At 52.1% G+C, this 14,418-nt stretch overlaps 1 protein-coding gene across 8 annotated transcripts; it reads right to left on the bottom strand.

The window, feature by feature from the left end:
* Positions 1 to 276: 276 nt before the first annotated feature.
* On the bottom strand, positions 277 to 9,521 carry Sh2b1 (SH2B adaptor protein 1). 8 transcript variants are annotated; one of them, XM_052712185.1, is made up of 10 exons: positions 8,354 to 8,486; positions 5,393 to 6,423; positions 5,034 to 5,135; positions 4,748 to 4,839; positions 4,465 to 4,640; positions 2,424 to 2,627; positions 2,042 to 2,253; positions 1,755 to 1,923; positions 1,232 to 1,331; positions 923 to 1,054 (listed from the first exon to the last, which is right to left on the bottom strand). In XM_052712185.1, exons 2-10 carry the CDS (start codon positions 6,332 to 6,334, stop codon positions 1,036 to 1,038), a joined length of 2,016 nt encoding a protein of 671 aa, XP_052568145.1. In that variant the 5' UTR covers positions 6,335 to 6,423; positions 8,354 to 8,486; the 3' UTR covers positions 923 to 1,035. The 8 variants fall into 8 exon arrangements, with proteins under 8 accessions (XP_052568144.1, XP_052568138.1, XP_052568141.1 ...); XM_052712180.1 differs by having other exon boundaries at positions 941 to 1,054; positions 1,702 to 1,923; XM_052712184.1 differs by lacking the exons at positions 1,232 to 1,331; positions 8,354 to 8,486 and adding an exon at positions 8,556 to 9,521 and having other exon boundaries at positions 277 to 1,054.
* Positions 9,522 to 14,418: the final 4,897 nt, after the last annotated feature.

The raw sequence follows: 14,418 nt of genomic DNA, 5'->3' as shown, positions 1-14,418 counted from the left end.
AAGTTCTGCTTACATAAGACACTGTCTTCAAAGAAACCCTCACCCTGAAAAACCAAACACGCTGGAACCCCCAAGAAGCACGGCTGAGTTCTGCATTTCAATACTCAGCGGCCCAGCGGACTCAGAGAGGTGGTTCCGAAGGCCTTGGACTAGAGGTGGAAAGGACTGGATCCAGGCCAGCTCTTCGGTCTCTGAGCTCAGAAAACAGCTTTAACGACCCGAGACAGACTTATCTGCCTGTCCCAAGCCCACTCCAAACACTAGCCACAGCCATCGTGATGGAACTAAGATAAACCCTTTATTTATTTATGCTTTTCCATTTTGTTTAAAACAACAACAACAACCTTAATATAACTGACAGCCCTTCCCCCTCACCCTTGCTTGGGTTGGGGGGTTATTAGTGGGGAAGTAGCCCCCAATGATGGGGCTGACCATAAGAGCCCCTCAGGGAGGTAATGGAGCCCAAGTCCTTGGCCTCGAGGCAAGGGCACCTGTAGTGTAGTAACTGGGGACTTAACAGGGCTCTTGAACCTCTACTTGTACCAACATACATGCCCTTGGCTGACAAGGGTCAGGAAGCATGTGGGGAGGGGACTCCCACTTTCCTCGGTGTCCCTACCCAGCCCAGTCTCATAACTTAAGGCCGGGAGCAGGAAAATGGAGGGTGGGCAGGTATCTCACACAAAGGAGTACTGGTTATTAATGGCTCGGGGGTGGCCCCCTTCTTCTCCGTTGCCCCCTAGTGGTAGCTGCTGGAGCTGCACCATTAGGGACACCCCCAAGTCCCCACCAGTGCCAGCACCACCCTGAGCCTCAGTGTCTGGTGCTATGGCCTCTTCCAATTCAACCATGGGGACCAGCTCAGCCACGGGGACCAGCTCTTCCTGGATCCCTCCACTGCCCGCTTTCTCTTTCTCTTGCCTCTCTTTGGCTGCTGCGGCTGTGGTGGCCGCCACTTCTGGCGCCCCCGACGCCTCTTCTGCCCCAGGATGTGGGGTATCTGTCCATGGAGGGGGTTCAGGGGGCTGGGCTGGGTCACGGGAGGTGTTCCGTTCTGGACAGGAATGGTAAGAAGACATGTTGATTGTGGAAGGAAGTGTGATCTTGTGCTGGCCTCCCCTGTACTTGGCCTCCCCAAGGAGCCATGTGCTATCTCCCCCCTATCCCGTCTCCTGAGTAACCCCCCTCCATGGAAGATGGGTCATGGGCGGTGGTGAGAGGACACACTTACACACAGTCACTCGCTCCGCAGGGCAGGAGGGTGGAGGAGGCATCGGGGTAGCACTGGTCGCCCTCACACACCCCTGCATGGCTCCCAGCCTGCTCCCGGCCTGGGGGGAGGGGCAGCGTGGGGACAGATGGGATGGTGGGGCGGGGGAAAGTGAGAGATCAGACAGGGACATCAGACATCAAGGGAGGAAGGAGGGGGTCAGACCACGAACCCCCAAATGGTCAAAGACGAGGCCAAGGAGGATGGGTCCAGGAGACAGACAATGATGGAGCGGAGGATCCGATGGAATGGGAATGCACCACCCCACTCTCCACTACCCCAGGCCCCATGAGGAGCCTCTGCCTGCCTGCATCCTGTCAGCCTTCTGCAGTCCCTTTTAGGCCCCTGCCCAGGTACCTTGACTGCCCTGTTCCCCACTAACAGGGCCTCTCCTCCAACCCCCCCCCGCCCCGTCTTCCTGGCACACACACCTCACTTCTCGGGTGCACGGGCACCTCCTCCCCTGCAGACCTGCTCTGCTCACCCTGCTGCCGCTGGGAGGGCACATAGCTGACAAGGACAACGTCACTGGAGCCTCCAGACTCCAGAGGGATGGGGTGCACCCGGAAGTGCTCGAGCATATCGAAAATGGACTGGAACCACAGATGCTGGACTCGGCACTGACCCTCCTCATTCAGGGACAACCGCAGGTGCTGAGGGCAGGACGAGCAGGCAGAAGCTCAGGTCCAGTTATCAATCCCTCCTCCCCGGAGAGCGGAATTTCCAGATCCACCCCAACACTGCCCGGTAGAGTTCTCCAGGACCACTCACCTTGGCCTTGCCCTGGAAGTTGAAAGTGAGGACATATTCACCACGTCTTGTCTCACTCTGACGTACCAGGAAGACACCATGGGAGCCAGTGCCTCCTTCTAGCACTAACTGGGCAGCCTTGAGTCGAGAGAGCATGCCGTGGAACCAAGGATATCCCGAGAGGGGCTGATCCCCCTCACCTCCCTCTGACTCCCCCTGGAACAGGAAGGACCCTTGAGGAAGGAGAGAGAGGGGAAACCAGGGTGTCAGAGGCTTCTCCCCAGCCTTGTTTTCCCCTTGAGACACCTTCTCCCCAGCCAGGTCACTGGTTCCTCCTGGGTTTGACCCCTCCAGCTCCAATACAGGACCACAAACCAAGGACAGATATGCATGCACCCAGTACCTGTGGCTGCTTCTGGAGTATCCAGGGGAGGGTAGGGGGTTGAGAGGGGATGAACTGTCCCCGCTGGGGGCCCCTCCTCAATGGGAATGCGAGGGGGCAATTCTGGAGGAAGCAGTTCCATTGAGTCAAAGTGGGAGGCAGCAATGGAGGCCGAGCTAGGGGAGAAGGATGCTGAGGGCCGGTCAGAGAGGCCCCCATACGCCCCTGAAAGAAACGGAGGAGGGCAAACTTGAGAACGCCACAGGCCCCTCTCCTAGACGCCTGGGCTCCTGCCATCTCCCCGGTGGCTGTCCACCTGTGTGCCCAGCCCCCACACACCTCTGGAGGACTGACCCTGATCGACTTTTACGATGGTTCTGACTTACACTGCTTGCACTGCTGAGGACCATGGTTATTTCAAGGAGGTCCTAGTATCCAAATGTCCCTATGTCTTTTCTGAATCAACAGCTGAAAGATTATTGCAATGGTTGGTGGGGTGAGGGATAGAAACCTTGAAAAATGTCCACATTAGAAAGGAGCCCTCTCCAGGCGGCAGTGGCGCACGCCTTTAATCCCAGCAATCGAGAGGCAGAGCCAGGTGGATCTCTGTGAGTTCGAGGCCAGCCTGGTCTACAGAGTGAGTTCCAGGACAGGCACCAAAACTACACAGATAATCCTGTCTCAAAAAACAAAAAAGGAGAAAGGAGCCCTCTGTTTAGACTAGAAAGGAAACTACCAATGTGAAGCCCATCAAAAGTTCTTGTCAGGAGGTACATTCCTGTACCAAGCACTCAGAAGGCTAAGGCTGGAGGCTTGCAGGTTAGCCTAAAGCACACAAAGAGCTGGAACATACTTCAGTGCTTGCCTACCAAGAGAGCAAGGCCCTGGGTTCAATCATCAGAGACAAAGGAAAAACAAATCTTCCGCTTTCCTATTAACCCTTTAGGCCAAATGGACTGGCTCTTTACACTGACCACACCGGGAGCTCTTCCGGTGTCACTCCAGCCCGCCCTCTTCCCATACATCCTGGTACTGCTGCGGCAGGGTCAGCGGCAGGGTCAGCGGCAGGGTCAGCGAGGGCCCTGGCCTCCCGGAAGCCACCCTCTTCTCTCCCCTCTGTGCAGCATTCTGTCTATCCTGTCTCCCCTGTTCCCTTCCTCCTGAGTTCCCAAGATGCTCCCTGCCTGGGCTGCTCAGAGGACACTAAGCAGAACCCCCATTTTGGAGACCTGCTTTTTATTGGGAATAATGTCTTACCAATTCAGCAACAGTGAACCCAAGGAGACCAAGGAGCCATTTGAAACATCTGAGTTCCCTATCCATCTCAGAGCCTAGCATGCAGCTAGTGATATACGAGGGCCTGACTGAACATCTGTCAAACCTCAGGCCTAGGCCAGTAGACATATCACCACACCGCTTAGAAAACAGGCATGTCAGGAACTAGGTTAGCATAGCCCATCTTTGTCAGAAACCTCAGGAAATCCATTTCCTCCCTGTGGTCTTGGCTACTTGCAATCTGATGTAAGGTCTATGCTCGCTCTAACAATCCCAGTCTGGGAAAGCTCTTCTGTTGATTGAATGCAGCCTGTACACCAGGCACTGTGAAGCTCAAACTCAGAACCAAGGGTCAGGAGAAAAGGGCAGAGTGGAAGCAGAGGCCAGAAGGGGAGTTGGGCCAGACAGACATGTATCTTTCTCAGTATATGAGTGGTACGTCAGACCAAAAGAAAAAGTGCAGAGGTTACTGACATATGCTGAGATGCATGACAAGACTAAAACAAAGATGTCCACAAACTCTGGAAGCTTGCAGAAGAGAACTATTACTTCCCCACACAGTGATATTCTATAGGCGTATGGAAAAAGTAACAGGGCTGAGTGTGAAAGGTTCGACAGGAGTTTGGTGGAAACCATGCAGGGTGGCGACAGTAAGGATTCTAAACAGCAAGCCGTGACCTAAGAGCACATGGTATGTTCAGAGACAAAAACAAGCAATCAGCAGATTGTAGGTAGAGCAGCTAGGGATAAGACCCTGGCCCAGCAGCTCTGGAAGGTTCTACCTTACCCTGCGACAGGCGGTCGTTACTCTCGCTGGGTCCCAGCAGCAGGTCCTGGCTGGGCAGACTCTCTGAATGGTTCAGGCAGGGCAACTCCAGGCTGTCTGTGTTATCCTTTGTGAGGAAGGAGGTCCCAGGGGCCAGGGGAAGGGTCATGGGACGGGGGCTGATAGCAGGGCAGGGTCTACAAAGATAGGGAGAATGTGCTGGGGAGAAATCACCAGGAGAAAGACCCAAGGCTGCTCCCCACCCGCCTCCAGATCCCCTCAAGAACAGAGGCAAGCTTCTTACCCTGGGCTTAGGCACTCCTGGATGTCAGATACCCAGGCCTTCACATGAAGTGCATCAGTTGTCTCCAGAATGTACTCTGAAGGGCCTTCCACCTACAGGGCCAAGAGGCTGGGCTTCAGCCAAGACGGGGTACCAGGCCTACAGGCCATACCCAACAGCCCCAGGGACAGACTCAAAGCCTGTCCTGACATATACTCATCCTGCTGCCAAAGACACTTGCCTAAATCTATCAAGCGCATTCTCTCAAGCACAGGCACTCTCTGGGGGCAGAGCCTGGAGCTCCTACCTTAACCACAAACGTGTTCTCCCTGTCAGGCATCTCTAGGGCCGTGGCTGTGCGGACATCAGTGATGGTGGAACAGGGGATGCTGAGTCTGGGCCGGGATGCCTAGGTGGGAAAGGGAGTACGAATCAGTCCTTTGGTGTGCCAGGACCAGCTGTCCGTCCCTCCCTCCCTCCCTCCACCTTTCCTTCCTAGGTGAGATGAAATAGGAATAGCTCTTTGGTCTCAGAATCAATGGCAAATGAAAGCCCACAGCAAGCGCTGCACCCAGACACCAACATTGCGTACAAGGGCTGTCTTACAGGGCCGCACTACCTCTTCAGCCGCTGTCACTTCCAGCTACCCCCCTCCTGTGGGCTCACCTTGGGTGGTACGAAGAACTCCAAGCGACTTCCTCCTCCTCCTTCTCCTTCACTTCGGAGCAGCAGGCGACACTTCTGCCACTGAGGCTGCCCTCCTCCCCCTGAGGTCAGCCCAGCCGCCCCTCCTCCACGACCCACTCCTGCTGGGTCAGGGGCAGCCTCTTCAGCCCCCATGAAACTGAGCAGCTCTTCTCTCTGCACCATTCCTGCTCCGTCCTTCAGGGTTCCCCCTCCACGACTCAGTCTCAGCCTCTCAAAGCGGTGAGTCCATCTCTCCCCAGGGGATGTGCCATCACTAGCCAATCCCCTACCAACTGTCCCGGCACCACCAGAGGAGTTGGAGTTGCTGTTTCCACCTAGAACTGGAGGGCCTGATGTGGTCTCCAGAGGCCCAGATGGGGAGGAAGAGTCAACGGCCCCCCGCCACTGCAAGATGCCTCGTACAGAACCTCTGACTGAGCGACCCACTGAACGGAGGGAAAAGCGTTTCTTGAGCTTCGGCTTTGAGGACGTTGTAGAGGAGGAAGAGACTGAGGAAGGAAGGGGGCCAGCTAGGTCCTCAGAAGAGCGAGATGGGCCCAGCACAGCCAGGGGCCCACCCACCCTGCAGCTTTCAAGGGACAAGTCATGTGGTGGTGCAATCTCCACACCAGGGCTCAGTGGGGCCAAGACAGGTGGGGAGAGTGAGCCTGAGGCCCGGGCCACCTCAGCTTCGAAGTGCTGCAGAAACAGCTCAGCAAAACGGCCCGAAAAGGCAGCTTCTGCTCCAGGCTCTGCATATTGTGGGTGCGAGGCCAGGTAGAGGCGAAAACGGCGGGCAAGATCCAGGGCAGCAGCCCTTGCATGCGACTCACAGAACTCTTGCCAACTTGGGGGAGGGGGTGGTGGCAGTGCTGGCGGAGAAGGGAAGGCCCCATCCTCTGGGGAAGGGGCACCATTCATGATGGGCCCCAGGAGGAGGACAGGGGGAGCCTGTGAGGAGGGGCAGCAAAGAAGGAAGCGGCCAGAAGAGACGGGGTGAGCGGCAACAGCTGTGGGAAGAAAGAGGTATACACATCGAGTCACTGCAGAGGGCAGACTGGGGTGTGTCCCAGACCAAGCCAGGGACTCCCATCCAGATCCCTCAGGGGCACCAGGGGAAGAGAACTGAACTGCTTTGCCCTCTTCAAGATCCACGCCCCACACAGACTGCAGGGATAGGGATGCCCGGCCAGTGTTCACACTGCATCTTTCCTCTGCCTTTGCAGCTGCTCTCCCTGTGTGGGATCCAGGAGAGAGGGGGCCTCGAAGCATCTTACGCCACAGAGGACTCTTCCAGACCATCACTGTCCCTTCTCAAAGCAAAGCCTTCCTAAGTACCACACACTTTCCATATTCTTTCCATATGCCATTCCAGTGGGTTCCATAGGTCATTTTACCTTTCCTTAGAAAACTTAATAACTTCTTCGGATAGGAAGCAGAGATTTCAAACAAATTCCAGAATTCAGAGTCTACTGTGTTTTCCACTGCATAGTTCTAGTCTCTAGGGACTGGCTGGACCAGCCTCAACCACAGCTCCTATTGCTCTGGTCTCAGGGGGTCAAAAGGGTAACGGGATTACAGAGTTTAGAGCCCTTGCTTCATAGGCCCAATGAGAGGATGATGGACTGAAGGATCAGCTGTCTTAGAAGTTGATTTTACAACCCAGCACTTAAGCCCCGTGTGGAGATTGGCCAAAGACCAATCTCTGGGTTGCCCCCTTTTGTCTAGGGCTGACTGGAGCAGCCCTAGAGAAAAAGAGATGGTGTGCTGGGTCAGGGCAAGTCTTTACTGGCCACATAAGTAAGACATCACAAGGAGCTAGGGCTCAAGACTTCTCTCTCCCTGGGGAGTATGCCCTAAAGCCTGTGAGACTTGGACCAAAGCCCCAGCTCAGCCCACTTGTTAGCTGTGTGAGCCCAGCTTTTGTGTCTGTGAAACACAGTTAATAATCTCTACCTGCTACAGTTGTCAGGAAAAATGAAATGACAAGGTACATGTCTGTGCTTGACACAAAGTAAGCACACAAGACATGACTGCCATCTTCACTATTTACATGGGGGAGAATAGTATTATGGGGTCCTGTCTGCTCTTGCTCTAAGAGAGACCAGAGAGAAGAGCTTCTGATGGTGTCACAACTCTAAGTCACAATTAGAAAGTGACAGAGCTCGGCATGTAATTTACAAACAGTAGCTCTTCGGTGAGTGGTCCTGCCCCACGATATAAGGCAAGGTGAATGCCCAGGACAGCTCAGGAAAGTCTCCCCACACTATCAGTGATGTCAGCCTCCTCATCAAACCTACAACCCGGCTCTAAGTCAGAGACCCGCCTCCCCTTCCTCCTCAGCCTAAGCCCTACACCCTCTGATGGCCCCAACCACAGGGACAACTCCAAACCATGGAGACGCTGCCAGGAGATGCGGGAGTCACAGAGCACAGGGGAACCCGGCCAAGAGGTGCAGGCACAGTAGAGATGGTCCCCAGCCAGAGGATAACTCGGCTCACACAGGCCCACCCAGTCCTCAGCACCACTGACCGACCCAGCCCCCTTCAGGCCCGCTGACCCTGCGGTTCCTGGATTGGTGACTCAGTTTCTCTTCTGCCAAGAAAGCTCAGTCACAATTTCCCGGTGCACCTGCCTCTTGGCTTAGTTCTGACATTCCAGAAGGGCGGGTGGTGGAGGGTGCAGGCTGCGCTCCAGGTTCGGACCCTCCAGGCCCCGTGGCCAATCACTCGGACCCGATCCTAATCGCTGGACACCCTCCACATGCCCCGAGGCCCGAGCCTCCGGGGGACCAGCCCTATCTGCTGCCCTCTCCGGAGCCAAGCACCCCTCCAGCCCCGAGCTCTCACACCCACCCCCGCCCAGGCTCCTCAGACGCCAGGATCGAGTCCCGGAGAGGATAGAGGCACTTAAAGAGGGGGGTTCCGGTTCCGGTCCCACCTGCATCTCGGTCCCCGCGCTCAGCTCCGGCGGCGGCGGCGGCGGCAGCTGCGGCGGCCGCAGCTCCCGCTCCCTGTGCCCCCCGCCTCCGCGACGAGCTCCCAGCACGCGCTTCTGCGCAGGCGCCAGGACGGGTTTTCTCGACGCGGAAGGAAGCGACCATAGAGAAGAAAAGTAAGAGGGAGGGCACCTTCATACTCACTTCCGCCATCGTTCTCAGCGCGGAGCTTTCAGGAGCTAGGCTGGCGGGAGTCTCACCGAACTCCCGTGGCTTCTGCAGTTGTACCTAAAAGGGACCACTGAGACAACTGTGGGAAGGAGTTGGGTCCCAGACGAGCGTCCTCCGAAGCGAATTCGAGACAAAGGCGAGGAGTCAACCATAGAGAAGGCACCTGAGCGGAGAGAGAAGCCGCCCAGTACGGGGAATCAGCGAGATGATAACGCTCTTTGAAGAGCTGGCTGCAGCCTAGAGCGCCTGGCCCTGCACGGAGGGGGACACGGACACCGCCCCCGGGGAGTTAGTTGGGCGAGCGAAGGATCGGTGACCTTGGGAAGCCGAATGAGCGGGTGGAGCCTGAACTTACGACCTTGGCTTTTCCGAGGAAAGGGACAGGGTGGTCCCGGAGGGCTCCACCTGAGACAGGAACTAAAGATGGGGCAGCAATAGCGAGGTCAGTTTCGGACATGCTTGCGGGACATCAGGAGGTACATGGATATAGAACTCGAAGATTAAGAGAGGCTTCTAGGCAAGTTGCAGGGATGAAGAATAGAAGGTACAAAACGCCGTTGAAACCTTGCGCACAAATATCCTCTAGCAATTCAGGCTCACATTGATCCAGCTTCACTACGGCTTAAGTAATTGAAAAGGCCAGAGTAAATTGTAATTGTTGACCAGAGCCAGAAGATACTGCTCATCTGTAGCTCACCATCTGTGATTATACTTTTCTCGTGCATTTGCCTTCACCCATAGACAGGCTCTTGTCTCTTGGTGGCAAGATAGCTTTTTGTCCATATTCAAATAAGTTCTAATGGATTAGTAACTCAATGGAAGGAGCATCCCTCTTTTCTGAGACGGCCAATAAAATTTCCAGAACCAGGCTAGTGAGATGACTCAGGGGGTAAAAGTGCTTGAGTTTGCTATGCAAGCCTGATGACCAGAGTTCCATCCCCGGAACCCACTATGGAAAGAGTTGTCTTCTGACCTCCAACATGCCGCACATGATTGTGCCCCCCCCATCATATACACATATACACAATAGTAATAATAAAATTTAAATTTAAATTACGGGACTGGGAAGAGAACCCAGGTTCAGTTCCCAGCACCCACATGGTGGTTCAGAACTCACTGTAACTCCAGTTCCAGGGGATCCAATGCCCTCTTCTGACCTCCACAGGGATATACAGGCAGGAAAAACACGCACATAAACTAAAATAAATAATATTAATTAAAAAAAGTTAAGCAGGGCAGTGGTGGCCCATGCCTTTAATCTCAGCACTTGGGAGGCAAGGGCAGGTGGATCACTGAGTTCGAGGTCAGCCTGGTCTATAGATCGAGTTTCGGGACAGTCAGGGCTACACAAAGAAACCCTGTCTTGAAAAAAAAATAATTAAAAATTTCCAGAGTCAGCTAGCTGGCTAAATCAAGTGCCATCCTGGAACCCAGAGGCCAGTGACCCAGAATATGGAGATGGATAAATGACTCGTCTCACATAAAGAATGTTTGTCATAGGAGCTAGAGAGATGGCTCAGTGGCTAAGAGGACCAGTTGCTCTTCCGAAGTACCCAGGTTCAATTCCTACCACCCACATGGCAGCTCACAACTGTCTGTAACTCCAATTCTAGGGGCTCTGACACGCTCACACAGATATACTGCAAACAAAACACCAATGCACCAAAAAAAAAAAAAAAAGTTTGTTTAAGGGTGCCACCCCACCCCCATGGAGTTAGAAAAACTTAGAAAGAAAAAGCAAGTTTAGGGGCTCTTCTCCTCCTCCTCCTCCTCCTCCTCCTCCTCCTCCTCCTCTTCCTCCTCCTCTTCCTCTTCCTCCTCCTCCTCCTCTTCCTCCTCCTCCTCCTCCTCCTCCTCCTCCTCCTCTTCCTCTTCCTCCTCCTCCTCCTCTTCCTCCTCCTCCTCCTCCTCCTCCTTTGTTGTTTGTTGGTTTGTTTCATTTGTTTGTTTTTTCGAGACAGGGTTTCTCTGTATAACCCTGGCTGTGCTGGAACTTGCTCTGTCAACCAGACCTGCCTTGAACTCACAGAGATCCACCTGCCTCTGCCTCCCCCACCCCCGCATGGCTTTTCTTTTTAAAAAAAGCAAATCAGTCTTTTGTTTTTAAAAAATTTTTTTAAATTGTTGTTATGTATATGTGTGGTTTATCTGCATGCATGTACAGTGCCCTCAGAGACCAGAAAAGGAATCAGATCCCCAGAAACTGGAGTTACTCAGGGATTTGAACCAACATGTGGGTTCCAGGAATCAAACCTGGGTCCTCTGCAAGAGCAGCAAGTGCTCTTAACTGCTGAACTTTCTCTCCAGCCCATGGCTTAGCCAGTCTTAAATCACCCAGGCTGTAACCCATAGCATCAGCTCACAGACACCTTTGTTGAGGTCTTCATTACAGCATTAGCTAACTCTTAACCACTTCAAAGGAAGAGCAAATGAAGGGATCCTTTCCTGTGGTCAGCCACCCATATCCTCTCTCAATCCCTGTAGCTTACCTATCCATCATCCAGGACACGTGATTCAAGAATACAGAAGGGCAAAGGACTATTGATCAGTTTGGATGTTGTTTAGTTATGTTGTGTCTAAACTGTCTAGCCTTTTGTAGGGGGTGCCAGGAGGTCAAACTCAGGGCCGGGAACATACTAGATATCTTAAGTTACTCCCAACACCCAATTAAATTTCCAAAATGACTGAAATAGTCTGATATTGTAGTCACTTGGTCACAGGCTTGGTTGGTGTGATCAATAAACTGAAGTGTTTTGTTTGTTTGTTTGTTTGTTTGTTGTTTTTTACATTGGTGAGACCCTGAAACAAAAACAGAAAACCAGAAACAAAACAAAATATAGTTACCTGTGGTTAGGGCTACTCTATAAGTCAGGAGGAGTCCTTCTGTAACTAAATGGAGCTGTCTACTAGAGATGGGGTCACAGTCGGAGTTGCACAAAGTAGTGTGGTGATCAGACATTGGACATGAAAGAGACTGGACCTAGGGCCTCTGTAGAACAGTAAACGTTTAACAGGTAGTCACAGAAGGAGAAGAAAGAGCTGGGTCCTGTTTCCCAGGAACATTTGAGATGAGATCTGTGTGATTTGTTGAAAGAGGAAGAGGGGCAAATGAGACACCCCACCCCCCCCCCCCCCCCCCCCCCCCCCCCCCCCCCCGCCACCCAAGAAAAAAAAATGCTACTAGAAGAAACCAGGAAGGAGTCAGGTAAGATGCGGTACCAGTGAGTGGATAGTTGATTTGCTTCCCATAAGAGAATATAGGATATCAATTCTTCCTCAGATCTGTCCAGCCATAGGAGAGCTAGGCCTTTTACAAATCAACCTCCCTAAGCAACTGGCCCAAGGCTGCCCTGGAAGGTGTCCATTTCTGGGCCCTTATGCTAAGGCAGAGGCTCCAGTAGCATGACTGTGTCCCTCAAAATACACGAATAATATAAATTGAGCCAGGCAAGATGACTCATGCCTGTTATCCTGGCTCTGGGGAGGCTGATAGAGAAAGAAACGAGCGAGTCTGAGGCCAACCAGGGCTACATAGTGAAACCCTGTTTTCAAGAAGTAAAGCCAGGCATAGTGGCACACAGCTTTAATCCTGGCATTCTGGAGGCAGAGGCAGTTAGGTCTCTGTGAGTTAGAGGCCGGCCTGAACACACAGAAATTTCTGGGTCAACCAGAGGTCCATAGTAAGACCATCTCAACACTAACTAAATTAGGAGGCTGGGGAGATGGCTCAGCAGTTAAGAGCACTGGTTGTTCTTTCAGAGCACCCAGGTTCAATCCCCTAGCACCTGTATAACAGCTCACAATTGTCTGTAAGTCCAGTTCCAGGTGATCTGGCACCCTCACACACAGATGTACATGCAAAACACCAATGCACATAAAATAAAAATAAACAAATTTTAAAAAGAAACTAACTAAATTAGATGGTTTGGTGGCTCACACCTTTAATCCAGCACTCAGGAGGCAGAGGCAACCTCTCTGTGAGTGTGAGGCCAACCTGGTCTACAGAGGCAACCTCTCTGTGAGTTTGAGGCCAACCTGGTCTACAGAGCGAGTTCCAGATAGCCAGAGCTACACAGAGAAACCTTGTCTTCACAAAAACAAACCAAACAACAACAACAAAAAAAATAGCTAAATAAATAAGGCTGGAAAGATGGCTCAAAAATCGAGTAGTTGCTTTTCTTGCAGAGGACTTGGGTTCAATTCCAAGCATCCACAAGGTGGCTCACGACCAGTTCTACAGCAATTCCAGTTCTATGTACATACACATGGGCACACATACGTATACACATAAATATTGAAAAACTAAACAGCCATGTGTGATGGTACACATCTCTAATCCCAGCAGAGACAGAGGCAAGCAGATGGCTGGTTGGTTTGTTTTTGTTGTTGTTGTGGTGGTGGTGGTGGTGGTGGTGGTGTGTGTGTGTGTGTGTGTGTGTGTGTTAAAATTTATTATGTATACACTGTTCTATCTGCATGTACACCTGCATGACAGAAGAGGGCACCAGATCTTATTATAGATGGTTGTGAGCCATCATGTGGTTACTGGGAATTGAACTCAAGACCTCTGAAATAGCAGCCAATGCTCTTAACCTCTGAGCCATCTCTCCAGCCCTGGCTGTGAGTTTTCTTTTTGAGACGGGGGTCTCACTATGGTAGTACTGTCTGACCTAGAACTAACTATGTAAACCAGGCTAGCCTTGACCTTACAGAAATCTGCCTACCTCTGCCACCTGAGTGCTGAGATTAAAGGTGTTCAACACCATGTCAGACCTGAAAATAAATTTTTAAATAAAAACAAAAACAGGCAAGTACATGAGATTTATTTTTGTTTTTTCGAGACAAGATTTCTCTGTGTAGTCCTGGCTGTCCTGGAACTCACTCTGTAGACCAGGCTGGCCTACAACTCACAGAGATCCACCTCTTTCTGCCTCTCGAGTGCTGGGATTACAGACGTGCACCACCACCTCTGGGTTGAGATTTAGTTTTCTAAAAAATTACATTTGTTTAGAGTGTGTGAGCACAGGCTCCATAGGCATCAGAGGACTTGCTGGAGTCAGTTCTCTCCTTGCACCATGTGGGCCCCGAGGATTGAACTCAGGTTGTCAGCCTTGGCAGTTGGCACCTTTACTAGTGAAGCCATCTTGCCAGCCCAACTCTAGGTATTTAGATGTCAATTCCTGGATCCTTGTGTTATGGGAAAGGCCTCCAGGAGCATGCGTAATAAAATTTGAGTCAAGTATGATGGCTCACACCAGTAATTCCAGCACTTGGGAGGCTGATACAGAAAGATCAAGGTAAGTTTGAGGCTAGCCTGGGCTACATAGTGACTTTTAGGTCAACTTGGACTATATAGTGAGACCTTTTCTCCAAAATAAATAAAATGAGGGCTGGAGAGATTGCTCACGGTTAAGAGTACTTTCTGCTCTTCCAGAAGAGCTGAGTTTAATTCCCAGTACTCACATGACTGCTTAAAACCGTCTGTAAATCCAGTTCCAGGGGATCTAACATCCTCTTCTGGCCTCTTTGAACATGAGGCACGCACATAGTACAGACAGACATACAGGCAAAACCTATACTCATAAAAATACATGTCAGGTAGGCATGATGCACACAGCTTTAATCACAGTACTTGGGAGGCAGAGGCAGGTGGGTCTCTATGAGTTTGAGGCTAACCTGATCCATATAAAAGGTTCAGCCAGGGCTAACAGACCCTATTGTACCAGGCTTTTTCTTTGGTGCCACCAACAAGCTCCCAAATCATGACATGGAGACTTATTAGTTATGAATGCTCGGCCTAGCTTAAGCTCATTTCTGACTGCCTCTTTTAATTTAA

Source organism: Peromyscus californicus, unplaced genomic scaffold (genome assembly GCF_007827085.1).
Source record: "Peromyscus californicus insignis strain IS unplaced genomic scaffold, ASM782708v3 Scaffold_4__1_contigs__length_199733344, whole genome shotgun sequence".
Lineage (NCBI taxonomy): Eukaryota > Metazoa > Chordata > Mammalia > Rodentia > Cricetidae > Peromyscus > Peromyscus californicus.
This window is presented reverse-complemented; position numbering and strand designations above follow the sequence as displayed.

Excerpts from the sequence above, each read along its gene's own strand:
- Sh2b1 (XM_052712184.1), bottom strand. The coding sequence starts at position 6,334 with ATGAATGGTGCCCCTTCCCCAGAGGATGGGGCCTTCCCTTCTCCGCCA. Across the intron at positions 4,840-5,033 it reads AGAACACGTTTGTGGTTAAG|GTGGAAGGCCCTTCAGAGTA; the intron begins GTAGGAGCTCCA and ends TTGGCCCTGTAG. Across the intron at positions 4,641-4,747 it reads CAGGAGTGCCTAAGCCCAGG|ACCCTGCCCTGCTATCAGCC; the intron begins GTAAGAAGCTTG and ends CTATCTTTGTAG.